At 46.9% G+C, this 16,000-nt stretch overlaps 1 protein-coding gene across 1 annotated transcript in view; it reads right to left on the bottom strand.

Annotated features, from left to right (window-relative positions):
- Nucleotides 1–16,000, bottom strand: part of LOC140426644 (LIM homeobox transcription factor 1-alpha-like) — a 1,145,411-nt gene that overhangs the window by 27,958 nt on the left and 1,101,453 nt on the right. The window contains exon 4 of the mRNA XM_072511710.1: nucleotides 2,705–2,937. Within this exon, the coding sequence (XP_072367811.1) occupies nucleotides 2,705–2,937 (233 nt within the window). The remainder of the gene's footprint in view (nucleotides 1–2,704; nucleotides 2,938–16,000) is intronic.

Genomic DNA, 16,000 nt, shown 5'->3' with positions numbered 1-16,000 from the left:
AATCGAGAGAAAACAAAGCCAACATGATCCTAAAAAGGGAGGGATCAAAAAGTACAGAGAACCCTGAATGTGAAGGGATATAACGGATCAGACAAGGGAAAAAAGGAAGGCTTATGACAGATACAGAGGGCTGAAATCAATGAATGCCGTAGAGGAGTATTGAAAGTGCAGGGGGTACTTAAAAAAAAAAAATCAGGAGAGCGAAGAGGGGTGTGCGAAAAAAACACTGGCAGGCAAAATAAAGGAAAATCCCAAGGTGTTTCATAAGTATATGAAGGGCAAGATGGTAACCAGGGAAAGAGTAGGGCCCATTAGGGACCAAAGTGGCAACCTGTGTATGGAGCCGAAGGATATAGGTGAAGTATTAAATTAGTATTTTGCACCCGTGTTCACTCTGGAAGAGGATAATGCAGATATAGAAAGCAGGGATGAGGACTGTGATATAATTGAACAGATTCGCATTGAAATGGAAGTGTTAGCAGTTCTGCCGAACTTAAAAGTGGGTAAATCCCCAGGCCCAGGTGAGATTAGCCTAGGCTGCTGTGTGAGGCAAGGAAGGAAATTACAGGGGCTCTGACGTTATTTTTCAAATCCTCCCTGGCCACAGTAGAGGTGCCAGAAGATTGGAGGACAGTTAATAAGGCACCATTATTGAAGAAGGGAAGTAGGGAAAAAACAGGTAATTGCAGATCAGTGAGCCTAATATCAGTGGTAAGGAAATTAATTTCCACTTGGAGAGGGAAGAATTAATCAAGGTTAGTCAGCATGGCTTTGTCAGGAGGAGTTCATATCTAAAACATTTGATTGAATTTTTCAAGGAGGCGACCAGGTGTACAGGTGAGGGCAGTGCAGTTGATGTAGTCTACATGGACTTCAGTAAGGTTTTTGACAAGGTCCCGCATGGAAGACTGACCAAGAAGCTAAGAGCCCATGGGATCCAGGGCAATTTGGCAAAATGGATCCAAAATTGGCTTAGTGGCAGGAGGCAGAGGTTGACGATTGAAGATTGTTTTTGTGACTGGAAGCCTGGTGTCAGTGGTGTACTGCAGGAATCGGTGCTGGGTCTCTTGTTATTTGCACTGTATATTAATAATCTAGATGGGAATGCGGGTATTCTGAGCAGCAAGTTCGCAGATGACACGAAAATTGATTGTGTAGTAAATAGCGATGAGGCAAGCCTTAGATTACAGCGCAATATAAAAGGAGCTGGTCAGATGGGCAGAACAGTGGCAAGTGGAATGTAACTCAGAATTGTGTGAGTCAATGCATTTTGGGAGGACTAACAAGGCAAAGGAATACACAATGAACAGTATGATGCTAGGAAGGACAGAGGACCAGAGGGACCTTTGGGTGGATGTCCAAAGATCCCTGAAGGTAGCAGGATAACTAAAAACGGTGGTTAAGGCGGGATATAGGATAGTAACCTTTATTAGCCGAGACATAAGAGCAGGGAGGTTATGATTGAGCTGTATAAAATGCTAGTTAGGCCACAGCTAGAGTACTGTGTGAGTTCTGGTCGCCATACTATAGGAAGGATGTGATTGCACTCGAGAAGGTCTAGAGGAGATTCACCAGGATGTTGCATGGGCTGGAGCATTTCAGTTTTGAAGAGAGGCTGGTTAGGCTGGAGTTGTTTTCCTTAGCGCAGGGAAGGTGAGTGGGTCCTCATTGAGGTGTGCAAAATTATGAGGGATATAGACAGGAAGAAACCTTTCCCTTTAGGAGAGGGATCAATAATCAGGGGCCATAGTTTTAAGGTAAGGAGGAGATTTAGAAGAGATTTGAGGACAAGCTTCTTCACGCAGAGGGTAGTGGGAATCTGGAACTCACTGCCTGAAAGGCTGGTAGAGATGGGAACTCTCACAACATATAAGAAGCATTTAGATGAGCACTTGAAATGCCATAGCATACAAGGATATGGGCCAAGTGCTGGAAAATGGGATTTGAATAGATAGGTGCTTGATGGCCGCAGGGTCCCTTTCTGTCCTGTAAAATTCTATGAATCTAATAATAATAATAATAATAATAATAATTGCTTATTGTCACAAGTAGGCTTCAATTAAGTTACTGTGAAAAGCCCCTAGTCGCCACATTCCGGCGCCTGTTCGGGGAGGCCGGTACGGGAATTGAACCCGCGCTGCTGCCTTGTTCTGCATTACAAGCCAGCTGTTTAGCCTACTGTGCTAAACCGCCCCAATCTATAAAAGCACATTACACTCAGAGCAACTTCCAGCAGAATAGTTCAAATATGTCTAAAGGTATCCTCAACTTTGCGACAGTAGCAATGTTATGAAACTGGGCCGAGTCTGGAGTCAATGTTTTCAGCACCTTCTTGAACTGCTGCAGTCCTGGAGGTGTAGGTACACTCACTCTACTGTTCGGGAAGGAGTTCCAGGATTTTGCCCCAGCAACAGCGAAGGAAGGGCAATATATTTGCAAGTCGGGGTAGTAAGTGACTTGGAAGGGAACCTCCAAGTGGAACCTCCAAGTACCTAATTCTTATAGCACAGAATGATACCATTGTTTCTTTCCTGGCTCTATTCAAAAGAGTTATCCAATTGGACCCTCTGCCACCTCCATTCCACCTCCTCACACATAGTGCCCCCCCCCCCACCCACCCACCCCACTCCTACCCCTTTGCTGTTCTGACAGAAAAGGAGCTGATCGGGATTCAGGCGCGAAGTCGATTGTGGCTTTTGGTTACCTGAGTCCGAGGCGGCCGGACTGACCAGGCTCAGTAGCTCCCGTTCCTTCTCATAGTCACTCTTGCACAGCAGCTGACCCTCTTTCAGCACAAATTCATCCCCTTTCTGGAGCTGCCGCTCACACACGCAGCAGCAGAAGCAGGGCAGGTGGTAGACGCTCTTCTGCGCCCGCATGACAAACTCCGTGGGGGCGATGACTTCCATGCAGCCACTGCACTTGGCTGCGAAAAGCCTGCGGACACAAAAATAAAGGGCCCATTGAGTGCTGGGGTCATTTTGCATAGATACAGTCCTTCACATTGCCACACATTCTGCCTTTCAGTTTTAGCTGGTTTTATCTCCTCTTTTCTTTTTAAGGTCTTCCCTCACTCCACCTCCCAGGTGCGGACTTCCTCTCACCTCTTCACTCAGATTCTGGGAGGTGTACCAGACCTGCCACGAAGGCCACAGAATCATTGAATCCCTACAGAGCAGAAGGAGGCCATTTGGAGACAACAGAGAACAATCAGAAACCATGGAACTGAAGGCCCTGGTTCGAGCCTGTGCCATCGGGAAAGAAGGGGAGAAAATTGGGCAGAGGGCAATTAATCATGAACAAAGATGGGAATGAAAGTTGCCCAGCTAAGTCCTATGTATCATTCTGTGGTCCCAGTGCTTTGGGACCAGGCCCATCGGCCGGAGCTGCAGTTTATCTTTGTTAACCTTGGAACCAGGATCGCCAATCTTAACCTTTTTTGCCATCCCTCAGAAGATGAGATAGAGTACACAACAATGCAACTTGTTAGATAGGGTCCACAATCAACCTGACGAATAGGCCTCTCCTTGTTCTACACAGGGTCCTGAATTGTGTGCCCGGTTTGAAAATCTAACCAATAACACAAGAGAAAACATTTGGGAATTCGGGAAAAAAAGTTCAAGCTTGGTTTTAACTTCCTTGCCACACGTTTAAAAATGTTTCCATTCCCTTTCTAATTAAAGAGTCAGACAACAGCTTTTGATTTTACGTTAAAAGAAGTTTCTTTCATAACTGTGTGATTGATGTCAAATTGTCACAGGTAGATCAATATTTTTCAATACTTAATTATTATTTTGTGCTGATTGCATAGGCAGCATGAATGTTATTCAGTGTCTCACCTACAGACTGTATTATTCATACTTTGTCTAGTCTTTTTAATCAAACATATGAGATAGTCGCAAAAGCAATAGTAAATATCTCCAACATCAATAGTGTACAGAAAGCAAGCATTTGTCACAATATAGTTCATGTGTGTCTCAGTCAGCTCACAGTATGCATTGGATAACAGGAATAATTCACTCCCATCTGATATTGTACAGTCCAGCGTCTGTGTACAAGCACAGTACACAAACGACTTACTCCTGTCTGACACTGTATGGTCTATATGGGTCTCAGTGTCAGCTCCTGTACATTTACAAGACACACTGGGTAAAGGTAATGATTCACTCTATAAACGCTAAGCAGCAGAACAACTTGAACTCTTATCTCATGGTGCCCTGGGAATACAGTGCACCTCCTCCCATACCCATCCGGTGGAGTTTGTGTGTTTAGTGCGTGCCATTCATGATGCCCCAGTTTCTAGTTCCTGAAAACAGGTCCCTCCCCCGCTGTGGTGAATGTCAGTCTGATTTAAATGAGAGAAGACAGACAGGAGAAAATGAAGCCTCACATAGTCCCCGCTCGCCCAACATGTGTTATTAGCAGCATCACCATGGAGACGGCAAACCGAGTTTAATAAAAAGAAAAAATGCTTGTGCAGACCTACACCCCACCCCCGCTTTAATCTGTTTAATCGACCCTTGCTAATCTGTTTAAGAAGCTGCTGCATAATCTGCAGCATTGTTAAATAAGCAAGTGTGGAATTTTTACCACAACTCAAAGCTTAGCAACAGAGAGGGGGAAGGGAACATGACAATATTTAAACATCTAATTAATGAAACATGGCTAGCAATCAATCATCTCAAATCACTAGGATGGGATTACACGGAGCCAGTTTTGATATTTGATAACTAAAAAAGGGTGGTGGCTGGTGTTGGTGGAGCAGAGAGGTGGGCAGGGAATTAGACGGGACCGGGAGACTACTTGACCAAGTATTGCTTATTTAAGTGTCAAATAGCTCAGGGTTACAGCTGATGCTGAGCTTCCGTCACACTCCCACAGTGAGGTAAAACAGCCCAGGTCTCATGGTGCTAAAGTTCAGCCCCGGCTCCCGATGTGGCCCCTGCTGGGTCATCATGGGGCACCTCAGAAATGATGGCACGAGGGAAACCGGGTACCAATCACGATTGCCACCTTTCCAACCTCACTTCCCATGATACTAAGGAGAACTCCACTTTCCGGAGAACTCCACTTTCCCGAGAGCTCAGTCAGCACTTGCATCGGCAAGTGTGAGATTACACAATGCACAGTCCCATAGTCACTGAATCACCGACAGAACTGAAAGGAGGCCATTCAGCCCATTCTCCACAGGCCGGTTCTGTGCAAGAACTATTCAACGAATGCCGCACATTGCCCCCAGCCTTGCAAATCTTATCCTTTGCAAGTATTTATCCAAGTCCATTTTGAAGGTTATTGAACCTACCACCTTTTCAGGCAATGCATTCCAGATTATAACAATGGCATCATGGCTGGTAGTGATCATGGGTTTGGAAAGTGCTGTCGAGGGAACCTTGGTGAGTTGCTGCAGTGCATCTTGTAGATGATACACATGGCTGTCACTGTGCGTCAGTGGTAGAGGGAGTAAATGTTTATGGATGGAATGCCAATCAAGCCGACTTCTTTGTCCTGGATGGTGTTGAGTGTTGTTGGAACTGCACTCATCCAGGTAAGTGGAGAATATTCTATCACACTTCTGGCTTGTGCTTTATAGATGGTGAACAGGCTCTGGGGAATCAAGAGGTGAGTTACTCTCCCCAGAGTTTCCAGCCTCTGACATGCTCTTGCAACCACACTATTTATATGGTTAGTCCAGTTCAATTTCTGATCATTGGTAACCCCCAGGATGACGACGACCGTGGGAGGTTAATTGATGGTAATGAATGTGCAGGGCAATGGTTAGACATGGTCATTGCCTGGCACTTGTGTGGCACTAATGTTAATTGCCCAAGCCGGAATATTGTCCACGTCTTGCTGCATTTGAACAAGGATTGCTTCAGTATCTGAGGAGTGTAAAAGGTGCTGATTGTACAATCACCAGCAGCGAACATCACCAGTTCTGATCTTATGATGGAGGGAAGGTCATTGATGAAGTAACTGAAGAACTCTTGCTGCAATGTCCTGGGACTGAGATGATCGATCTCCCAACAAGCATAACCATCTTCTTTTGTGCTTGGCATGACTCCAACTAGTGGACAGTTTATCACTCGATTCCCATTGACCTCTGTTTTTCTGGGGCTCCTTGATACCTTAACTCAAATGCTACCTTGATGCCAAGGGCAGTTACTCTCACCTCACCTCTTGCTTTCAGCTCTTCTGTCTATGTTTGGACCAAGGCTGTAATGAAGTCAGGATATGAGTGGCCCTGATGGAACCCAAACTGACCATCAGTGAGAAGATTATTTTAAGTGTCACTTGATAGCACTGTTGACTACCTCTTCCATCAATATGCTGATGATCAAGAGGGGGACGAGTTGGATTTGTCCTGCTTTTGATGTACGGGACATACCTGGGCAATTTACCACATTGCCGAATAAGTGATAGGTTGTCGCTGCATTGGAACAGCTTGGCTAGGGGTAAGGCAAGTTCTGGAGCACAGATCTTCAGTACTATTGCCAAAATATTGATTGGGCCCATAGACTTTGCAGCGTCCAGTGCCTTCAGCTGTACTTTCTCTCATGTGCAGTGAATCGAATTGGCTGAAGACTGACATCAGTGATGCTGCCAACCTCTGGAGGAGGTTAAGATGGGTCATCAGCTCGGTACATCTGGCTGAAGATTGTTGCGAATGCTTCAGCCTGGTCTTTTGCACTGATGTCCCGGGCTCCCCCGTCATTGAGGTTGGGGATATTTATGGAGCCTCCCCATCCAGTTAGTTGCTGAATTGTCCACCACCATTCATGGATGGCTGTGGCAGGGCTGCAGAGCGTATATCTGATCCATTGGACCTGTCTATCACTTGCTGCTTCCACTGTTTGCATGCAAGTAGTCCTGTGCTATAGATTCACCAGGTTGACACTTCATTTTTCGGTATGCCTGGTGCTGCTCCTGGCATGCCCTCCTGCCCTCTTCACTGAACAAAGTTGATCTCCTAGCTTGGTGGTAATGGTAGAGAGGGGGATATGCAAGGCCATGAGGTTACAGATTGTGGTTGCATACAATTCTGCTGCTGCCCCACAGCACCTCATGGATTCTCACTTCTCTATCCCATTGAACACGGTGGTCTGTCCTGCCAGTGGGACAGAACATATCCAGGATTGTTGATGGTGATGTCTATTATGTACGATTTGGTGAGTATGACTATGTCAGGTTGTTTCTTGACTAGCCTGTGGGACAACTCTATCAGTTTCGGCACAAGCCCCCAGATGTTAGTAAGGAGGATCGACAGGGTTGAGTTTTCTATTGTCATTTTCACTGCCTGGGTGAGTGCCTTGCGGCTTGTTTAGTTTCATTTCTTTTTGACGTAGTAGCAGTTTTTGATATAACCTAGCGGCTTACTCGGCCATTTCAGAGAACAGTTAAGAATTGACTACGTTGTAATGGGCCTGGAGTCACATGTAGGTCAGACCGGGTAAGGACGGCAGATTTCCTTCCCTAAAGGACATTAGTGAACCAGATGGGATTTTATGACAATCAATACTGGTTTCCCATTCACCATTACTGAGCCCTGCTTTAAAATGTCAGATATATGGAGTTTATAATATACCAGCATTAACCAATGACCCTCTCTACTCTACCACCTGCCAGTGTTCAGCGAGAACAAGGTCGAAAAAGTTAAGGGAGGAAATTCCAGAGCTTCGGGTCCATATGGCTGAAGACATGGCTATCTATTGGAGAGAAGTGGGCAGCAGGTAGGGGGCCAGATTTTAAGTAATTTTAGAGGATTGTAGGCTGGAGGAGGTTGGGGAGATCTATTATCATCCCCATTCAGGTATATTTTGGCAATATTTTTACATCTGGTGCTTTGAACCTTCAAATGTTTCTCCAACCTCTGTAACAATAAGCAATATAGATCTGAGCTAATGATAGATTTCCATTCAGTGACAACCTTTGTCAAATACATTTGGTTACATTTTAGACAGGCTTACAATTGCCTACATGCTTCCTTTATTTGATTTCCATCATAACAAACTAAGAACACAAGGGATTGGGGGAATGTCCACCCTGGGCCAAGTCCTCTCACCTTCTATTTACGTTTGGCATTGAGGGTCAGTGATGGAGCTCTGACTGGGAGAGGTAGAGTCTATACAACCACAGCATAATTCTCTCCAAATGCAACAATAATAGGCTCCCTTCTGAACCGCGCACTCAAAGCCTACCCCATTACATGTTCTTGGGCCTCTTGTGTTTTCACCCAGGATAGAACAGGGGAGATTGAAGGCCAATTCGATCTAAATGTTTTGGAGGAGGTGAAAACAGATTATCCCCAGTGGTTGGGGGTCTAGACAGGGGACATAAATGCAAGAGAATTAGGACAGAGAGCAGGTGAAATTATTTTACAGAGAGGGCTACGAGGCTGTGGAATTCACCATGCGAGTTAGAAAGCAAAGCAGAGACCCTAATTGATATCTATGAATAAAAGATTTAAAAAGACTTGTATTTATATAGAGCATTGCGCAACTGCCAGGTGTCTGAAAGTGCTTTACAGCCAATAAAGTACGTTTGAAGCACGGGGGTATGGAAGATGGTTGTTTAGTCATAATGTCACTGGGCTAGTAATCCAGAGGCCCAGGCTAATGTTCTGGGGACATGAGTTCAAATCCCACCAAGGCAGCTGGTGGAATTTAAATTCAATTAATGAATCGGGAATTTACAGTTAGTCTCAGTAGTGGTGACCATGAAACTATTGTCGTACAAACCCATCTGGAAGTCTACCATCCTTACCCGATTTGGCTGACGTGTGACTCAAGACCCACAGCAATGTGGTTGACTCTGAAATGGTCTATAGCAAGCCACTCAGTACAAGGCCAATTAGGGGGGGCAGCAAATGCTGATGAAAGAATAATAAAGTGTTGTAATGCATGAAACACAGCAATTTGCACAAAGCAAACTCCCACCGACAACAATGTGATATAGAACATTACAGCGCAGTACAGGCCCTTCGGCCCTCGATGTTGCGCCGACCTGTGAAAGCACTCTAAAGCCCATCTACACGATTCCCTTATCGTCCATATGTCTATCCAATGACCATTTGAATGCCCTTAGTGTTGGCGAGTCCACTACTGTTGCAGGCAGGGCATTCCATGCCCTTACTACTCTCTGAGTAAAGAACCTACCTCTGACATCTGTCCTATATCTATCTCCCCTCAATTTAAAACTATGTCCCCTCGTGCTAGCCATCACCATCCGAGGAAAAAGGCTCTCACTGTCCACCCTATCTAATCCTCTGATCATCTTGTATGCCTCTATTAAGTCGCCTCTTAGCCTTCTTCTCTCTAATGAAAACAGCCTCAAGTCCCTCAGCCTTTCCTCATAAGATCTTCCCTCCATACCAGGCAACATCCTGGTAAATCTCTTCTGCACCCTTTCCAATGCTTCCACATCCTTCCTATAATGCGGCGACCAGAACTGCACGCAATACTCCAAATGCGGCCGCACCAGAGTTTTGTACAGCTGCAACATGACCTCATGGCTCCGAAACTCAATCCCTCTACCAATAAAAGCGAACACACCGTACGCCTTCTTAACAACTCTATCAACCTGGTGGCAACTTTCAGGGATCTATGTACATGGACACCGAGATCTCTCTGCTCATCCACACTACCAAGAATCTTACCATTAGCCCAGTACTCTGTATTCCTGTTACCCCTTCCAAAATGAATCACTTCACACTTTTCTGCATTAAGCTCCATTTGCCACTCTCAGTCCAGCTCTGCAGCTTATCTATGTCCCTCTGTAACCTGCAACATCCTTCCGCACTGTCCACAACTCCACCGACTTTAGTGTCATCCGCAAATTTACTCACCCATCCTTCTACGCCCTCCTCCAGGTCATTTATAAAAAATGACAAACAGCAGTGGCCCCAAAACAAATCCTTGTGATACACCACTAGTAACTGGACTACAGGCTGAACATTTCCCATCAACCACTCAACCACCACCCTCTGTCTTCTTACAGCTAGCCAATTTCTGATCCAAACCGCTAAATCACCCTCAATCCCATGCCTCTGTATTTTCTGCAATAGCCTACCGTGGGGAACCTTATCAAATGCTTTACTGAAATCCATATACAATTGACCAGATAATCTGTTTTTGTAATGCTGATTAAGAGATAAATATTGGCCAGGCCACAGAGGATAGCCTCTCTGACCCTCTTTGAAATATTGCCATGAGCTCTTTTATATCCACCAGAGCAGGCAAATTTAATGTCTCACCTGAAAGGCAGCACCTAAGAGAGTACAGCACTCACTTAGTCCTGCACTAGAGTGTCAGCCTTGATCTTTGTGCGTACGATGTGGTGTGGGACAGGCTTACGTTCTGGTGTGCTTACGTTCTAGTGTGGGACCGGCAAGACACGTAGTTGACGAAAAGATGGAGTTCAAAGATGTGCAGGGTGGATGGGGTAGATAGTCTACACTGTCCCCATCAAACATTCCTAGGACAGATGCAGCATGGGGTTAGATACAGAGTAAAGCTTCCTGTACACTGTCCTCACCAAGTACTCTCAGGACAGTACAGCACAGGGTTAGATACCGATTAAAGCTCCTTCTACATTGTACTCCTGGTCAAAGAGCTTTCCCATACTCACTCTCTGTATAGGTGCAGACTTGAAAAATAGCTACTTCGGTTGAGGTGAGGGGTGCTTTTGGTGCCCAGGGAACTGCACAAAGAGAAGCATAACAGTCGGGGGATAAGCCTTTGCGTTAAGACTGCCTCTGCCTTCACACTTCTAAAACATGCAAGGACCATAGAGGATTGACAGGCAGCCCTCTTTGAAGGTAAGAGGCACTCAGTGACTTGCAGGAATGCAATAGTCTTGAAGTGCTCTCTCTGTGTAGCTAGTTGTCATTGCAAGGATGGAGTGCTTCAGCATAGTTTACCCTTCGGATTAACGGTCTCTCGAGTAGATTACACCAAGGTTCAATAGTTTTAATATGTTAGAGTGTGAGGTAGGTACACAGAGTCAGCTCTGCTTCAACAGCCTGTTCTCACTCTCAGTCTTGCAGTCTTGAATGCATTAGTAATTGAGCCCTGGTCCCAGGAGGTCTGCCCCTCAAACTTTAATCAATTCCATTTCTTCTTCGGAGAGAAAAGATAGCATAGGTGTCTCACAAGGTGGAGGAGCAAATTAGTTAAGGGCAATAGGCCTCAAGGTACAACTTGTTCCAAAGTGAGAACAAGTTGCAAAATAGAGGAAATGATGTGTTAGAGAGCCTGGTATTCCCAGTAGCTGTCCAGCAGCTTTCCCCTGTATCTAACTCCATACTGTTCTTGTCCTGGGAGTGGTTGTTGGGGACAGTGTAGAGGGAGCTTTACTCAGTATCTAACCCAGTGCTGTACCTGTCCTGGGAGTGGTTGATGGAGACAGGGTAGAGGGAATTTTACTCAGTGTCTAACCTTGTGCTGTACCTACCTGCACTGGGAGTGTTTGACTGGATAGTGCAATAGTGTAGAAGGTTCTTTACACTTTATATGACCCAATGCATCTAATCTCGGAGTTTAGGTATTTGAAATGATAAATTGGCTGTTTGAAAACTGGTTACATTATGCAGTGAATAAATCTGTGCCATAATAGTATTGTTACAGATCATTTTATTCCATCCACCTGAGAAAAATAACCTTAAAAAGGTGTTTATCACCCGCAACCACTGGCATTTAGAAAGAAAATCCAAAGCTGGTGGCTTCTTGCTCTCACCTGCAAAATGCATTAGATGTAACCATAGCAACCTGCCTCCCACTAGGCGCTGCTAAGCATTCTGAAAAAATCAGCTGCACAATTAAACAGTCAGAAGGAGAAAGGCCAAGCAGCAGCTCACCTCAATGGTACTAAACAGTACTGATCAGGACTCTCTGCTAATCTAACTGTAGTAACTCAGTCTAGCTGTACCAGCTTGCTCTAAGCCACGTGCTGGGGTGTGATGCTGCTGATCAACCCTGAATAACTCTCTAGGTGTCTGTCTGTGGAAAGAGGCAAGGTGTGAGTGCCTCATCCTTTTTATATTGTTTATGTCATGCCCCCTTGTGGTGATGCCACCTCTGAGTGTCCCGACTGCCCATTGGTTGTGTCCTATTCTGAGTGTTCATTGGTTGCATGTTTGCATATCATGACATCTCCCCTTTTATTTTTTAGACGTATATACATGTGAATGTGTCTGACTGAGGAATACAGAACAGAACAAACAAAACAAATGCTCATAAGGTCGGTCTCTGAGGCTTGCGTCTGATCCTCGTCGACCGCCAGAGAGGTGGTGGAGGGGATGACGGTCTCTTGACAGGCGAGTGGGAGGCACGACTGGTGACCTTGTGGTTCGAGGTGTCTGGAGGTGGCAATTCAACATGTGAAAATGGAGGGGAAAGTGGTTGTGGGCAAGCAACATTTCGCAGTGCCCTTCGATTCCTTCGCACAATGGAGCCATCAGCCATACGTATGACATAGGATCTGGACGCGGCAGCGACAGCTTGATTAGACCACCCACTATCCTGTATCTTGATCCTGACCGTGTCTGCTGGGGATAGCATGTCCAGATCAGTGCCATGTGCGTCATAGCCCTGTTTTTGGTTGTCGCGAAGCTGCTGCATCTTCTGCAGCACCGGGAGGTGATCAAGGTTGGGCAGGTGTATGGCTGGAAGCGTCATCCGCAGGTCCCTGTTCATCAGCAGTTGAGCTGGCGACCTGCTAGTGGACAAGGGAGTCACCCGGTACGCAAGTAGTGCAAGGTGTATGTCGGAAGCGGAGTCCGAGGCCTTGCGGATGGGCTGCTTAACGATGAGCACCCCTTTTTCGACTTTGCCATTTGACTGCGGATAGCGCGGACTGGAGGTGACATGCCTGAAATTGTAGCTCTTGGCAAATGTGGACCATTCTCAACTGTGGAAGCACGGGCCATTATCGCTCATGACGGTGTTCGGGAGGCCATGCCGTGAGAATGTCTCTTTACACGCTTTGATGACGATCTATGAGGTGAGGTCTGGCAGCTTCAGCACCTCAGGATAGTTCAAAACGTAATCGATGATTAAGATATAGTCGCGACCATTCGCGTGGAATAGATCAATGCCAACCTTGGACCATGGAGAGGTCTCTAGGTAATGTGGTTGGAGCGTCTCCTTGCTCTGCACTGGTTGGAACCTCTGACAGGTTTCGCAGTTCAGGTCCATGTCCGTGATGTCCTGGTTGATGCCGGGCTGGTAGACAGCTTGCCGGGCCCTACGTCTGCACCTTTCTATGCCCAGGTGTCCCTCATGAATCTGCAGCACCATGCTCTGGAGACGTAGTGGGATGACTATCCTGTCCAGCTTGAGCAGGATGCCGATCAGCGTCAGGTCGTCCTTGACGTTGTAGAATTGAGGGCATTGCCCTTTCTGCCAGCCATTGCTGAGGTTGTGGGTGACTCGCTGCAACAGGAGGTCTTTGTCCGTCTCTTCTCGGATGAGAACGATCTTCTCATCTGTTGCCGGGAGAGTGCTTGCACACAGTTGTACCTGCAATTTAATGTGTTGGATGATCTCCAGTGGTTCACTGGATGAGTTGATGGAGCGGGACAATGCATCGGCGATGATGAGCTCCTTGCCAGGTGTGTACACCAAATTGAAATCATACCTCCGGAGTTGGAGCAGAATTCTCTGCAAATTCTCTGTCATGTTGTTCAGGTCCTTTTGGATGACGTGGACCAGAGGCCTACGATCAGTCTCAACAGTAAATGTTGGCAAGCCATAGACATAATCATGAAATTTGAGGATGCCGGTAAGAAGACCTAAACACTCCTTCTGAACCTGCGCATATCTGGTCTCAGTGGGTGTCATTGCCCGTGACGCGTATGCTACTGGTACCCAGGATGACGTGTCGTCTCTTTGAAGCAACACCACCCCAATGCCATCCTGACTCACATCTGTGGATATCTTGGTCTCTCGATTTGGGTCAAAGAATGCAAGGACAGGTGCAGTGGTGAGCTTGACTTTCAGCTCCAGCCACTCTGTTCGGTGCTCCGCCTTCCACTCAAAAGGCGGCTGCGTAGAGCCGTGGTACGTGTGGCCAAATTCGGGATGAACTTGCCAAGGAAATTGAGCATTCCCAGGAAGCGCAGTTCTGCCTTCTTGTCCTCGGGGACTTTCATTGCCTCGATGGCTTTAATTTTGTCTGTGTCCGGGCACACACCGTGTCGCGAAATCTGATCGCCCAGAAACTTCAGCGTGGATGTCCCAAAACAGCACTTGGACCTGTTTAGCTTGAGGCCATGTTCATGTATGCGTCGGAATACTTTCTTGAGTCGCGACACATGTTCCTCTGGTGTTTGTGGACCAGATTATGATATCGTCAACGTAGACACAAACCCCTTCTATTCCCTCCATCATCTGTTCCATGATGCGATGGAAAATCTCTGATGCCGAGATGATGCCAAATGGCATTCGGTTGTAGCAGAATCTGCCAAAAGGCGTGTTGAAGGTGCAGAGCCTTCTGCTGGATTCTTCAAGTTGAATTTGCCAAAATCCTTGGGATGCGTCCAATATTGTGAAGAAGCGCGCCTGTGCCATCTCACTCGTGATTTCTTCCCTCTTCGGGATAGGGTAATGTTCCCGCATAATGTTTTTGTTTAGATCCTTGGGGTCAATGCAGATGCGTAGGTCCCCCGAAGGCTTCTTTACGCACATCATCGAGCTGACCCAGTCGGTTGGTTCAGTGACCTTGGAGATGATGCCTTTTTGTTGTAGACTTGCGAGCTCTGCCTTCAGGCGCTCTCTCAGTGGAGTAGGGCCTCGTCGTGGTGCATGGACCACTGGCTTGGCATTGGGCCGCAGTAGAATTTTGTACTCGTACGGCAGCATGCCCATCCCGCTAAATACATCTGGGTACTGGGTTAGGATGTCGTCAATGCTGGCCTGAAGATCCGAATGGGACGGCATCATGGTGCCGACCCTTTGAATGAGGTTCAGTTGCTTGCAGGCGTGCGCACCTAGCAGTGACGCCCTATCTGGTTTAACAATCTCGAAGCGCAAGTTTGCTTGTGTGTGTCGGCTGGACACCCTCAGGTGGCAGGACCCCAGTGCCTTGATTGGGTTTCCATTGTAGTCCAGGAGTTTGCAGGCAGCTGGAAGGATTGTGGGCGTCTTGATTCTCTTGAAGTCCACCTGCGAAAATCAGGTTGGCAGAGGCATCTGTGTCCAGTTTGAACTGGATGGGGCAGTGGTTGACCTTCATCACTGCATGCCATTCGTCCTCGGAATCCACGGCCAGGATTGATTGGACTTGTGATGTGTCCGGTGTGGCGTATTCGCACTTTGTAATAATGCCCACACGGTAGGCGTTGTCCAGGCATTCATCATCTGGATCCGTCGCACTGCCTGGATCAGTCATGCATTCGGTGTTGCACACTTCTGATGCGCCGCTGTCGGAATTGGGAGCGCTGGCTCCTGACTGGTTGTGCAGATCTGCACAGTGCTGGTTTGGTTTCCCACAGTTTAAACTGCGTTTGCCTCTTGCAGGGCAGTTTTTATTTTTAAATGGGCGGTGCCGCAGTTCGCACACGTCATGACGTCGGCATCATGATGCTCAGTGCGTCGTTGCGCGGTGCGGTCCTCGGACGTCTGCACCTGCGCAGTGCAGTTTTCAGCCGCTTCGTGTTCCCGATCGCAGTGCGCATGCGTCGGGCCCCGGGAAGAGCGCGCAAAATGGCCGCTTTCGTCAATGTGGAGGCGCTGCATCCGGGAGATGGCCTGAACACTCTCCACCTCGTGAGAGGCTTGTTTTTCACTTTCTGCTGTTTTGTACTGTGAATAGCGATTTTTAGAGTGCTCATGCACAGTACACATTTCCATCGCGACTGGCAGGGTCATGTGCTTGATTTTCAACAATTGCTCTCGCAGAGGATCAGAGTGGACTCCAAAAACGATTTGGTCTTTGATCATGGAGTCAGTGATATCACCGAAGTTGCAGGATTGCACCAGCAATCTAAGGTTAGTTAGACAGGAGG

Source organism: Scyliorhinus torazame, chromosome 7 (assembly GCF_047496885.1).
Source record: "Scyliorhinus torazame isolate Kashiwa2021f chromosome 7, sScyTor2.1, whole genome shotgun sequence".
Classification (NCBI taxonomy): domain Eukaryota; kingdom Metazoa; phylum Chordata; class Chondrichthyes; order Carcharhiniformes; family Scyliorhinidae; genus Scyliorhinus; species Scyliorhinus torazame.
This window is presented reverse-complemented; position numbering and strand designations above follow the sequence as displayed.